The sequence below is a fragment of the Natrix helvetica genome (assembly GCF_964273705.1).
Source record: "Natrix helvetica genome assembly, chromosome: 5".
NCBI lineage: Eukaryota > Metazoa > Chordata > Lepidosauria > Squamata > Natricidae > Natrix > Natrix helvetica.
In genome coordinates this window covers 149,732,868-149,745,188 of record NC_138551.1, presented here as the reverse complement: position 1 = coordinate 149,745,188, position 12,321 = coordinate 149,732,868, and the positions used below count along the sequence as shown (strand labels likewise).

The 12,321-nt window shown below is 44.9% G+C and overlaps 1 protein-coding gene across 1 annotated transcript in view; it reads left to right on the top strand.

Moving 5' to 3' along the window:
• The window catches only part of SSU72 (SSU72 homolog, RNA polymerase II CTD phosphatase), a 39,889-nt gene extending 28,697 nt beyond the window's left edge, over positions 1-11,192 (top strand). The window contains exons 3-5 of the mRNA XM_081955061.1: positions 7,239-7,378; positions 8,716-8,834; positions 10,452-11,192. Coding sequence (XP_081811187.1) covers positions 7,239-7,378; positions 8,716-8,834; positions 10,452-10,553 — 361 coding nt within the window. The 3' untranslated portion in view covers positions 10,554-11,192. The remainder of the gene's footprint in view (positions 1-7,238; positions 7,379-8,715; positions 8,835-10,451) is intronic.
• The last annotated feature ends 1,129 nt before the right edge of the window (positions 11,193-12,321 follow it).

The window sequence follows — 12,321 nt, the reverse complement described above, 5'->3', positions numbered from 1 at the left end:
AACCAAAGCTTAGCCTTTGGGGCAAATTCCCTGGCTTTTACCCAAAGCTCAGTAGCAGAGAAGGGATTGTTGACGCCCTTCTCCAAGGGAAACAAAAGAGGCATGCACAGTTTTTGTTTTGTTTTTTTACAAAAAAAGTAATATACCTGGAAGGAAAGCTTAGGCCGGCTGAGCCACCATATTAGTAATGCTTTGTTTTCGCCTATTTAAGAACGCACATGGTTTGAACGGCCATTTCCAAAGAAAAGAAAAAAATAATTGAGAAAACAGAGAATTCAACCACATTTTTTTTCCCTTTCCAGCCTCCCTGAATTCAATGGCTTTTTCCACTATGGATTCTGGGCAGGCAAAACTCCGCTATGACGTGTTCACCTGCCTTTTCTTTCTGCCATCCTTCCTTGCCCTGGCTTGGCAAGTCAAAAACCCTTAATGCGTCTCCTCTTGTTTCTCCTGACAGATCTTTCTGATGTGTTTAACAGATTGATAGAGTTGGAAGGGGCCTTATAGGTCATCTAGTCCAACCCCCTGCCCAAGCAGGAGACCCTACACCATTTCTGACATGGCAGTCCAATCTCTTCTTGAAAGTCTCCAGTGATGAAGCCCCCACAACTTCCGAAGGCAACTTCTTTTCCATCGGTTTATTCTCACTGTCAGAAAGTTCCTCCTTATTTCTAGGTTGACTCTCGGTCAGTTTCCATCTATTACTCCTTGTCTGGCCGTCAGGGGCTTTGGAAAATAGCTTGACCACCACCCCTCTGTGGCAGCCCCTCAAATATTGGAAGATGCTCTCCTGTCTCCCCTGGTCCTTCTCTTCAGTAGACTAGCCATGCCCGGTTCCTGCAACCGTCCATCGTATGTTTCATCTTCCAGTCCTCTAATCATCTTGGTTGCTCTTCTCTGCACTCTTTCCAGAGTCTCAACCTCTTTATTATAGTGGGACCAAAACTGAATGCAGTACTCTCGATGTGGTCTGTTGGACTTCAAATCCTATCGGGCTCAGCTTCACCCCCAGAGGGCACCGGGATGGGGAAGAGCAGGTCTAGGTTGTCTCAAATCATTGTGAAAGGATTGAGAGAAAAGGTCTTGGGTTTTTTGGGGTGGGTGGGAAACGATTCATCCTTTTGCAGTCTTTCTGAAGCCCTAGAAACCCACAGGTTTTCCTCGAGAAACATCCCGCCTCGCGTCAGTTTTCCTGAGAGGAGAAACCTGGATGGCCATCGTCCCTGCTGGCAAAGAGGATTTGAAATGTAGGAAGAACCTGTACGAGAGCGGAAAACCCCCCCAAAAAACCCACAGAAAAAGCAGTGATTGGAGAGGCAGCTTTGATTTTCCATCTGGCAGGTTGAGAAAAGGCCAACCACGATGAGTGCCAGTCCATAAGGAGTTGATGGGGACAAGCAAAATAAGACGGTAGGAAGGAGACAAATATTAAAAGCAAATTTCCACAGGCTCCCTTTCAAATTTGGCAAGCAACCCTCACGGGGTCCTTGCTGAAATGTTGATAAATTCTTCTGAATGTTTTGTCTCATTCCTCCTCCTCCTCCTCCTCCTCCTGGCAGCTTGACCTTGGGTCCTACAAGAATCATGATCTACGGAGGTGATTTTCACAACTATCCCTTCTAACAGACTTGGCAACGTGCCACGCTAATGCACACGCTTGGTTATCCAGATCATGGTTATCTCAAAGGTGGTTTTTTTCCGCCCCAAAAAGGCAACCGGACTTCCTTTGTTTTTTCCTTGAAGATATTTCCCTTCTCATCCAAAAAGCCTCAGTGGTTCCCAACTCATGAAGCTTCTTGGATGAGAAGCTTCTCTATTACCCCTGTTTCCCTGAAAATAAGACCTCCCTTGATAATAAGCCCAATCCGAAAATAAGGCCAAGCTCTTATTTCGGGGGGCAAAAGAAAATAAGACCCTGTCTTATTTTTGGGGAAACACGGTAGCTCTGATATTGTCTGACCTTAGAAGGTGCTTCTCCTTTCTACCTTGATGTCCCCCCCACTTCTCGGTGTGCCCTGTGAAAGCACCGGAGTAACAGCTTTTGTGGTCTCATATGTTACATTGTGACATCGGTTATCTTGTCAGTTCATTTTATCTATTGGGATTCTCCCACGCAAGTCAGTTGGCACATATTTCCTGCGTGGGCCTTTGGCATCTCGTAGGAAGAGTGGGCTTTCTTCAGTTCCTTTCTTTTGGGGGGGGCATACAGGGGTGACACTTGTGTCTCCTTGTCCATTCTTACTCTTCGTGACATCGCCCTTGTTTGCTGTGGAATTCTCCTCCTGCAAACAGTTATTGGATCCAAGACGTCAGTTAGGTCAGCGGTCACCAACTGGTGGTCTGCAGAAAAATTATTTGTGTTTTTTATATTGCATTAAATCAGGGTTCTTCAAACTACGGCCCCTGAGACGGATACGTGCAATGAATGTTTGTGTTGCTGCAGAGTCTCCCCTTTGGGGTCTTTTGTGTGGGTCAGAGGGGGGCAGAAATTCCGACTTGGGGTCTGCTTCGGCCTCCTGGTGGGGGGCTTTGGGCAAAGGCTGGAGGGAAGGGCTGCTGGTAGCAAAGAGCCGGAGGGCCTTGTGGGACTGCATCAGGGCCTGGAACTGGTTGACCATCTCAACCTGCTGAGCCTCTAGGCGCCAGTCCCTGGCCTTGCACTCCCACAGGTCTTCCCTCTGCTTGGAATGCCTATGCTCCTAGTCCTCAGTGAGGTGCTTCTGCTGAGCCGCCTTCTCGGTCAGATCCAATTTGAACTGAGCTGTTTTGCCAACTCTTTCTCCTGGTGGCTGCTTAGCTCCAACAACTGCTTCCTATTGGGGCCCAAAGGAGTCCAGGCAGACAAGGAGTGGCTGGGAGAGGAGGGGTGAGTAGAGGCCATCGAGGCGCCCCTCAACCTGAGTGACATCAAGTTGGCCATGCCCACTCAGTCACATGACCACCTAGCCACGCCCACCCAGTTGGTCATTAGGCAGATCATGTTAGTGGTCCGTGGGATTTAAAATTATGAATTTAGTGGTCCATGAGGTCCAAAAGGTTGGAGGCTCCTGATCTAGGTGCTGTTAATCACCGACAGGGAAAACCGGCAGTTGGGACGGGTGAAGAGGATTTCCAGCAATACCCCTCCCGTTCCTGCTTTGCTTGGAGACTTCAGAGACAACAGTCTACCAGATGTTTGATACTTCCATCTTCCTTCAAGTGCAAAAATGCTCTCAATTGGTAACTGCAAGGAGTGAATTTTGAGGGGCTGTTACGGGATGTTTCCACCTCCCCCATAAGTTGTGCACCACACTGCAGGATTCCCTACTTAGATCCACCTAGCAGCTTTGAGGATAGGGATGGGTAGCGAGATGTGTTTGTGAGATAATTGTTGGACGTTTGATGTTTTGGTCCAGTGTGGTGTGTGTTTTATTGCCTCAGCGTTTTCTTTTAATGTTCTGGCATTCTTCGATCTTGTTTGCCACTCAAGATTTGCTTGGCTCTATAAATTTAATAAACATAACCAGGTAAGAACTGGAGGTTCTCGACCAAATCTGTCTCTGTGGTGTGAGAGGGCAGTTATTCATCATTTTAAGCAAGGTCGGTGTGATCAACTCGATCCCATTTATTTCTGTTGGAGAAATGAATGTTTCATCGTTTTGAGAAGTGACCTAATTTTCATCCTCACCATCCCTGGAACTGAGGAGAAATGACTTGGGAGGGTTTGGTGCTGCCAAGTTGTTTTGATCCGCGGTTGAGAGCACAAGATCAACCAAGGTAAGCTTGGAGCCCACCTCAGAAGGTGGGACAGATCCAAAGCGTTGCTCCTCTTTGAAAAAGGAAGAAGGCAAGGACAGCAGAGGAAAAGTAGATGGGCGATCCAAAGTAGAAGAGAAAGCACTTGTGGAAGAAGGGGATTCAGGTTTCTCCACCCGTTCTCCTGACTCCCTGGCTTGTAAAGTTCCTCCTTTGAGACACCAACAATGAAGGCAGAAGTTCTCTGTTGCTTTAGTTCCCTTCGGAGATGGACATAGGCCATTGGAAAGCACAAGTAGGATAAGTCTAGCCTTGGATTTCAGTGTTGGCTGTAGATGCAAAGACGTTGAACGCGAGAGCCACTTTTTAGACACTGGTTGGATCCACAATGCTAGATGCTGGTTTGTTTTGTAAGTTGGCTTACTATGTTTCATAAACCCAGTGAATGTGAGGTTAAACCAAGCTTTGTGGCTTGACGAGGCATATGAAGCTAGCCCTTATGCAAATTGGGCCTTCGAGCAACTCCCTCTTGATGCCATCCTCTGAACCAGGCCTCCGGGACACTGTATGAATGTATAAAACATTCATCAGATCTTGTCAGAGCAGCGATATCTGCGGTTCCTTAGGGAATAAGGAAGTCAGATTGATTTTCTAAAAATTCCCTCTGTAGCTACTGGGAATTTGTGCTTTTGGCACAATGAGAGCCTGGGGATGCCCTTCTTGTCTATTCAGGCACGTCTCATGTAGCAGTGAACGATGCACAGATTATCCTGAGGCCTTAGTCCAGCAATATACAGGGTTGGACGGTTGTGGGAATCCTTCCAGTTCTTGACTGAAGACCCATCATGTTTCTCAGCAACCTGAAAGATCTAGCGTTTCTGGTTTTGGAGAAACCAGACATAACCATCTTTCTAACCATTATCTAACCATCTTGACTAGCAAGTATTGATAGTCTTCCATCTTCTGTGCTGGGAAGCTGCCTGAGATGGCCACCATCACACCGTCTTCTACAAGGTCTTTCATACAGAAACATGCCCTGCAAGCCATGACCCGTCTGCTACTTCCATCCAGCATCGTTGGACGACCAACCTTCCAAGTATTTTGTGAGAAACAATGCGCTGTTCATTTCTCCCAACTCTTGTCCCTCGCTAGGTCAATTTCTTCAACACTTCCTTTTGTTCCAGCACATTCCCCATTTCTTTACTTGCTTGTTTGAAGTCCCATGCCCAAGACAAGGATGTTATGAGGATGGAAGGGAAAATATACTGTTTCTGTTTTGTGTACAAGATATATCATACTAGCATATTACGGAGAGGAGGCAGTCGTGGTTGTAGTACAATTGAGACATTTATTTAGTAACCACAGTCCTTCAAACCACAAGACGTAGACCTTCTATTGTGAGGTAGGTAGATTTAACAGATAAGAGTTGGAAGGGACCTTATAAGTCATCCCTTTCAAGCAGGAGACCCTACACCATTTCTGACAAATGGCAGACCAGTCTCTTCTTGAAACTCTCAAGTGATGAATTTCCCACAACTTCCGAAGGCAACTTCTGTTCCACTGGTTGATTGTTCTCGCTGTCGGAAAGTTCCTCCTTATTTCCAGGTTGAATCTCTCCTTGATCAGTTTCCATCCATTATTCCTTGTGTGGTCTTCGGGTGCTTTGGAGAATAGCTTGACCCTCTCCTCTCTGTCACACCCCCTCAAATATTGAAACACTGCTATCCTGTCTCTCCTGGTCCTTCGACATTGAATCGTACCTTACTTTCTTGGCCAAGCAGGTCCTGCAATTAATAATCCGCATTATTTCCCATCTCTGCATAAAATCTGCTCCTTTCCTCTTGTTACTGCCCTTGCAGATTTGATCAGATTATTTCAGCGCAGTACATCTCTCAAAATGGCCTAGTGGGGCAGCAGCCTTTCAAATGCCTGGGGGTCGCTCTGGAGTTGGCGGAAGTCACTTGACTTCTGCTCTCAAATCTCATCTGGTCCACTTGGGTTTTGTTTATAGGACGTCCTCATTCTTCACGGTTTGTGAACCTTGCTCAATAGACCTAGCTTTGTGTTGGCAAAGCTTGAAAGTAAGTCAATAAATTATAATTTAGCAGAGTAGGTAAGCTCAACCGAACACTGGAACACCAAGAACCATTTGTTGTTAGTTGCGAAGTCGTGTTCAATCCATCACAACCCCATGGACAACGTTCCTCCAGGCCTTCCTATCCTCAAGAACCATACAGTGCTGCTAAAGCTTTTGTCCGTCAACAAATGTGGGTTGTTCAAACGCAAGTAAGAAAGGCATCATAGAATTGCACTCAAGGTGTGTGGGGTGGTTTCCAGCTTCAATCAAGTGTTTTGTTCTCCTATCAAACGGTTGGTAGATCTGGGCTGACATTGTCAATAGCTCCGGGAAGACGTTGGGCTGGTGTTGAGTCTTCAACTTATGTCTCCATAAGTATCTACACTCCATAACTATCTGTAATTTTGGCCTTCGCCTAATCAGTCTTCTGGGTTGTAGCAGAAATGTGGTTTTGCTATTTGGGGTTGTAGATGTGTCCTCAGTCAAGATTGGTCGAAATCCCCACATAGGTCATTCTGAGCTCTTTTTGAGTTTGTTCCTAGAATTGGGTGAAAACTGACAAAAGCCAAGTTGATTTTCAGCCTTGATTCCTACGACTATTTGGCAGCCATTCCTGGCAAAAATCAGCGGATCTCAAGTCCTTGGTGTTTGGGAACAACAAACAAGCTTCAAACCAAAGAATCAGTAGATGACGCAGAGAATGTTCAGCAGAATAAAAGGGCAAAAAAGAATAAAATCACACCGGGTTGACAAAAATGCCACCTCCGTTTTACAATTAGCAGATCTGTAGCTTTGCGAAACCAAAAAAGGCTAGAACTGAGGTGCTGTCATCCAATAATTTTTTTTTCATTTAAATATTGTCTTCCTTGGGCCGTGAAGGAATAATCAATAACAATAATGTGTGGATGGATGGATGGATGGATGGATGGATGGATGGATGGAGCAAAGACACCTGTTATCCCATTATTCCAGCCAAGCTTATTCACCAATAGAAAAGTTTCTGCCTTGAGATAAAAATGCCTAAATGTTAATATTAAAGCTTTTTAACATAGATAATTGCAAATTATCCCAGTTTAACAACAACATAGTCATCTAATCGATGAAACGCTATGGGAAATTGTTATTTTCCTAATTGTTATTTATTTGATTTGTAGCCTGGGTTTTCCATCCTACCATAGAGCTCCCAGTTTTCTAACTACCCAGAAGGTTAAAAGTCTGCCCTGTATTTCTAAAATGATATTGAGGCTTGGGAAGGTTTGGCTTTATTTCCAGGGGCAATAGGCTCCTTAGTTTTGAACTCATTTCAAAGTTTTATTTTTTTCCCCTCCCCTTCTGGGTCACTGATCCCTAGCCGAGTCCTGTTCGCAGTGACAAAAAATCAGTTCCGTTCCACTTTTGTTGAGTTCCTTAACCCCGATTGCTTCAGCTATACACAGAACGGGATTTTGCACATGTTGGACCGAAACAAACGGATTAAGCCCCGCCCAGAAAGATTCCAGAATTGCAAAGACGTCTTCGATTTGATCTTAACGTGCGAAGAAAGAGTTTATGATCAAGTGGTAGAAGGTAAGGCCTGGCCTCGGGGAGGTTCAAGAGTGCGTGGGTTGGATTTGCAAGCTGGGGGGGGGGGGGCTTTATAATGCTGTGTGCAAATGACCTTGGGTGAGAGGGAAGAGACCTGTTGTGGTCCGTCCACCGGCAGCCTGTGGAGCTGGCAGCAGAATCGGACAGTGAGGAAGTTGGAGAGGAACATGGGACAGTCCTGGAGTATGGGGAAGGCTCCGATGAGGGCGCTGTGTCGGAGGCAGAGAGGGGGCCAGAGCCATCTGGGAGTTATGTGCTGCCTCCGGAGACTGACATCAGCGAGGCAGAGGAACAGAAGCCTGTTCCCAGTGTGCGCATGTGCAGAGCTGCCAGAAGGCAAGAACAGTTAAAACAAAAGGGGCGATTCGGGAGTAAGGCTTGGAGATGATTGGCCCCTCCCGCAAGACATAAAGGAGGAGCAAAGGCACGTGAGCCTTTGCAGGAAACAACTTCATTTGTTCTGGTCGGTTGAAAGTCTGAAGCTCCGTTTTGGACTCTATGCTCCGTGTGGCCTTACAAAGCTAATTGCCAGTTAGGTCTTTGGCAGCGTTTCAAGGGAAGTAAAGGTGGGTGCTTATCAGCCTTAATCCTGAAAGACTTTGGCAGACTAGTGTCAGACTCTTTACAAACTACTTGTGACTCATTATGGGCTGTGAATGAACTTAGAGGGGTTTCGGGACTAAGTGTGTGGTTTTTACTGTCTCAGGAAGCCTAGGTTAGAATAAGACCTAGCCAAGGATCAGTCAGATAAGAGGCATCTGAGCCCACAGGAAAAAAATTGGGGTGTGGGAAACATCAAAGAAGGAACCCCCTCTAGTTTCTTCATCTATAAAGGGGGCAAGGGAGATGGGCTTTCAGATTGGCAAGATTCTGTTAATGTAATCTTACCATAAAGTAGAATTAGTTCTACTAATTAAGTGGGAAAGTGTATGGAAGGAAGCTTGGGGGCTAGGGGTTGAATTCTACCCACTCGGGTGTCCTTACATCTTTAAAGTTTTGAACACAGGTTTCTAGCTCTCATGATGTTCCACATAGATATATATTTGAAGGGGCTCCCTCAGAAACAAAAAAGGGACGGTTTGCCTTTTGCTTTGATATAGATATATATATATATATATATATATATCCGTCTCTATTTGCCCAAACTCCTTAAATTATTCAAACCAGACATGTATAAAATTTGCAGATTTGGGGGATTTTTATTCGTTGGGTTCAGAATTCGAATCCTGGGCATACCTAAATTTGGCTACAGTAAAACAGAAAAGGGGTTTTGTTTTTCATTTTTTTAACCCTTTTTTTTCCCTTTCTGTCTTCTTAAGATTTAAATTCTAGAGAACAGGAAACATGTCAGCCGGTACACGTAATAAATGTCGACATTCAAGATAATCACGAAGAGGCAACCCTGGGCGCCTTCCTTATCTGCGAGCTGTGCCAATGTGTAAGTCCAAACACCCTGTTGCTGAAATTCCTATGCTGGTTTCTGATCCCACACCCTGCTTATTTAGCCTAACCCTATTGCAATATATACATTGGACTACAACTCCCATCCCCTCCATCCAGCTTGGCTCAGTGCCTTCCACCAAGGGTGGAACATGTGCACACAGCACCAGCTGTATTTTAATTGGGGTGGCGTACGGAAGGAAACTTGGGGACTGATATCTAGTCCCAAAACACCATTCATAGGTAAAAAAAAAAGCCTCTTCCTCCCCGTTTCGAATAAAAACTGAGTGAATTATCAGAAGAAATAAAGAAAGAAAAAGGCATAGAGCAAAGGGGACGTGGTGGCTCAGTGGATAAGACGCTGAGCTTGTCGATCAGAAAGTTTGGCGGTTCGAATCCCTAGCGCCTCGTAACGGAGTGAGCTCCTGTTACTTGCCCCAGCTTCTGCCAACCTAGTTTGAAAGCATGTAAAAAATGCAAGGAGAAAAATAGGAACCACGTTTTTGGTGGGAGGGTAACAGCGTTCCGTGCGCCTTCGGCATTGAGTCATGCTGGCCACATGACCACGGGAGACGTCTTTGGACGGCGCTAATTCTTCATCTTAGAAACGGAGATGAGCACCGCCCCCTAGAGTCGGGAACGACTAGCACATATGTGCGAGGGGAACCTTTACCTTTTTTTTTGAATACTTTTTCATTTTTATTTTTGCTTTTTGTGCCACTTCCTAATGCAGAGACGCCAGAAAATAGAGGATTCAGCTAGCTTTGAGGGCCAAAAGGAAAATAGTCTCAGTCCTAAGATTTCTGGGCTCACGTGTGAAGGGGAAGGATCTTCTGGACACCATAGAGTTATGATAAATAATGATTAAGAATAGTAACTATTTCTCTGGAGCAGAGGTGGGTTGCTAATTTTTTTACTACTGGTTCGGGCATAATCCCGTGCGCAGGTGACACTTCTGCGCATATGCAGAAGTGGGTGGGCGGAGCCTCCCGCCACCGCTAGTACAGGTTCGGACGATCCAGGCCGAACCGGCAGCAACCCGCCTCTTCTCTGGAAGGGAGGAGTTGGGGAAAAAGCATATGGCTAGGTTGTGTGCCCCTCTGGTATTTAACGATTTGTTGTTGAATTAGAAACTTTATGGTAGCGAAAAAGGGGAAATTACCAGGGGTTGGATTGAAAAATGTTAACGACCAGTTCGATGCCTGGTTGCTGAGTGGGCGTGGCCATGGGGGCATGGCCTAGTTGGCTTCCTGCACCACGGCAGGGGAGGCTTTCCTCGAGCCTCCAGGACTTCGGACTTCCAGAATCTTCCAGGTGGCCCGTTTTTCACCCTCCCAGTGCTGGCCCTGCACTTACCTGGCATCCAAAATGGGCCGCGTGGAGACTCCTGGGAGGGGAGGGGAGGGGTCAGCCTGTCCTTGTAACTTATCGGTTCAGCGAACCAGATTAAAATTAATATCCGGTTCACCCAAACCGGTCCGAACTGTCTGAATCCCACCCCTGACAATTACTATCTGTGTATATTTTGGAGGGGGGAAGTTGAAGAAAACATTTGTTCTCCAGTTAAAAGCAATTAAATGTGTGTGTTTCTCCCCCCCCCCTTTCCTTTCTGCAGATACAGCACACGGAAGATATGGAAAATGAGATAGATGAGCTATTACAAGAATTTGAAGAGAAAAGCGGGAGGACTTTTCTGCACACAGTCTGTTTTTATTAAAAAAAGAAAGAAAAAAGCCCAATTCAGACGAACAAACCATTTCCTCCAGGCCTTACCGCAGACAAAAGAGGCATGTTTAGTTTTGACTCAACGGGACATCCCCCCCCCCCTTTTTTGGAAAGCCAATGTCCAATCCAACTCACTTTCTCGTTGCTGTTTTAATTTCCTTCGGCCCACTGTTTTTTGTTTTGTTTTTAATTTTATTGATATCATTATTATTATTTGCGGCGCAAGGGAGGCGGTTTCTGTAGAGAGACGCAAATGAACTCTGCTGAGAAAAAACTGAGGGGGGGAAAAAAGAAAAAGAACTTCTCTTCCTTGAGCCTGGTTTATTTAAGACTTAAAAGATCAAGATATGCTTTTAATCCCCTCTCCTCTTTTTTCCCTTCCACTCTGGCTACCTTACTTGAATGGTTATAAGTAGGGTTTTAATTATACAAAGAATGTTTTCCACAACAGATATCGTTTCTATGTGCCAGTATAAAATCTTAACTTTATTTTGGTTGGTCGCTTTATTGGGGAGGGGGTGGGACACAAACTGAATGGCTGGAATATGAAAAGATTGGACTGGAGCAATGCATATCTTGTATAATAGTAGCAATGAAATTGGAATCCTCTAATAAATGCAAATCACATCGACTGTTTCTTCAGCTGCATACGTTGGATGGAGAGGAGGCTCGATCTTGTCTTTGCATAAGTGTTAGGCTCTACTGCAGGGAGTCCTCGACTTATGACCACAGTTGAGCCCATAATTTCTGCTAAGCAATTGTAAAATTGCTAAGCAAGAAGTGAGTGATACCTCATTTTATGACCCATTTTGCCACAATTAAGCGAGTTGCTGCAGTTATTAAGAGAACCGTGTGGTCGTTAAGTGAATCTGGCTTCCCCCTTTGATTTTGCTTGTCGGAAGCTGGCTGGGAAGGTTACAAATGGTGAACACCACACACACATACACCAGCATGCTGTAACTGATCATAAATACATGCCAGTTGCCGAATGCCCAAATTTTGATCACAAGACCACGGGGATGCTGCAAAAGTGAGACCTTTTTTCAAATGGTCACTAAACAACAAATGGGTTGTAAATCAAGGAATACCTGTAGCCACTTCAGGAATACATCTGTGTGCACAAGGTTTCCATTGTTTTCGTTCATGGTATTTGTAAACATTCCTGCAGATCTTTATCTACGCAAGATGAAGGTTTCTGAATTGAGGATTATGGACTGTTATCTCTCATGGCTTGGCAGAGAAATGTTTTCTGATTATCTAGTCACAGAATGGCTGTCCCAGTGTGGCCCGGTTGTTTTCCAGGCCCAAGAAAAGATGAGAAGCTGGGTTTCTCCGCTCTTAGTTCAGTTCCTTAATTGGATGGATGGATGGATGGATGGATGGATGGATGGATGGATGGATGGATGGATGGATGGATGGTAGATAGGTAGATGCTAACTAGATTATGGATGATAGAAGATAGAAGAAAAAGAAAGAAAAAAAGATAGATAGATGATAGATAGATAGATAGATAGATAGATAGATGATAGATAGATAGATAGATAGATAGATAGATAGATAGATAGATAGATAGATAGATAGATGGATGATAGGATAGATTAGAATTAAATCGATAGAAAATAGGTAGGTAGATGATAGGTAGGTGGATGATAGAAGATGGATTAGAATAGAAGATAGGTAGGTAGATGATAGGTAGATTATGGATGATAGAAGAGAGATTAGAATTAGATCAATAGAAGATAGGTAGATGATAGATGGAC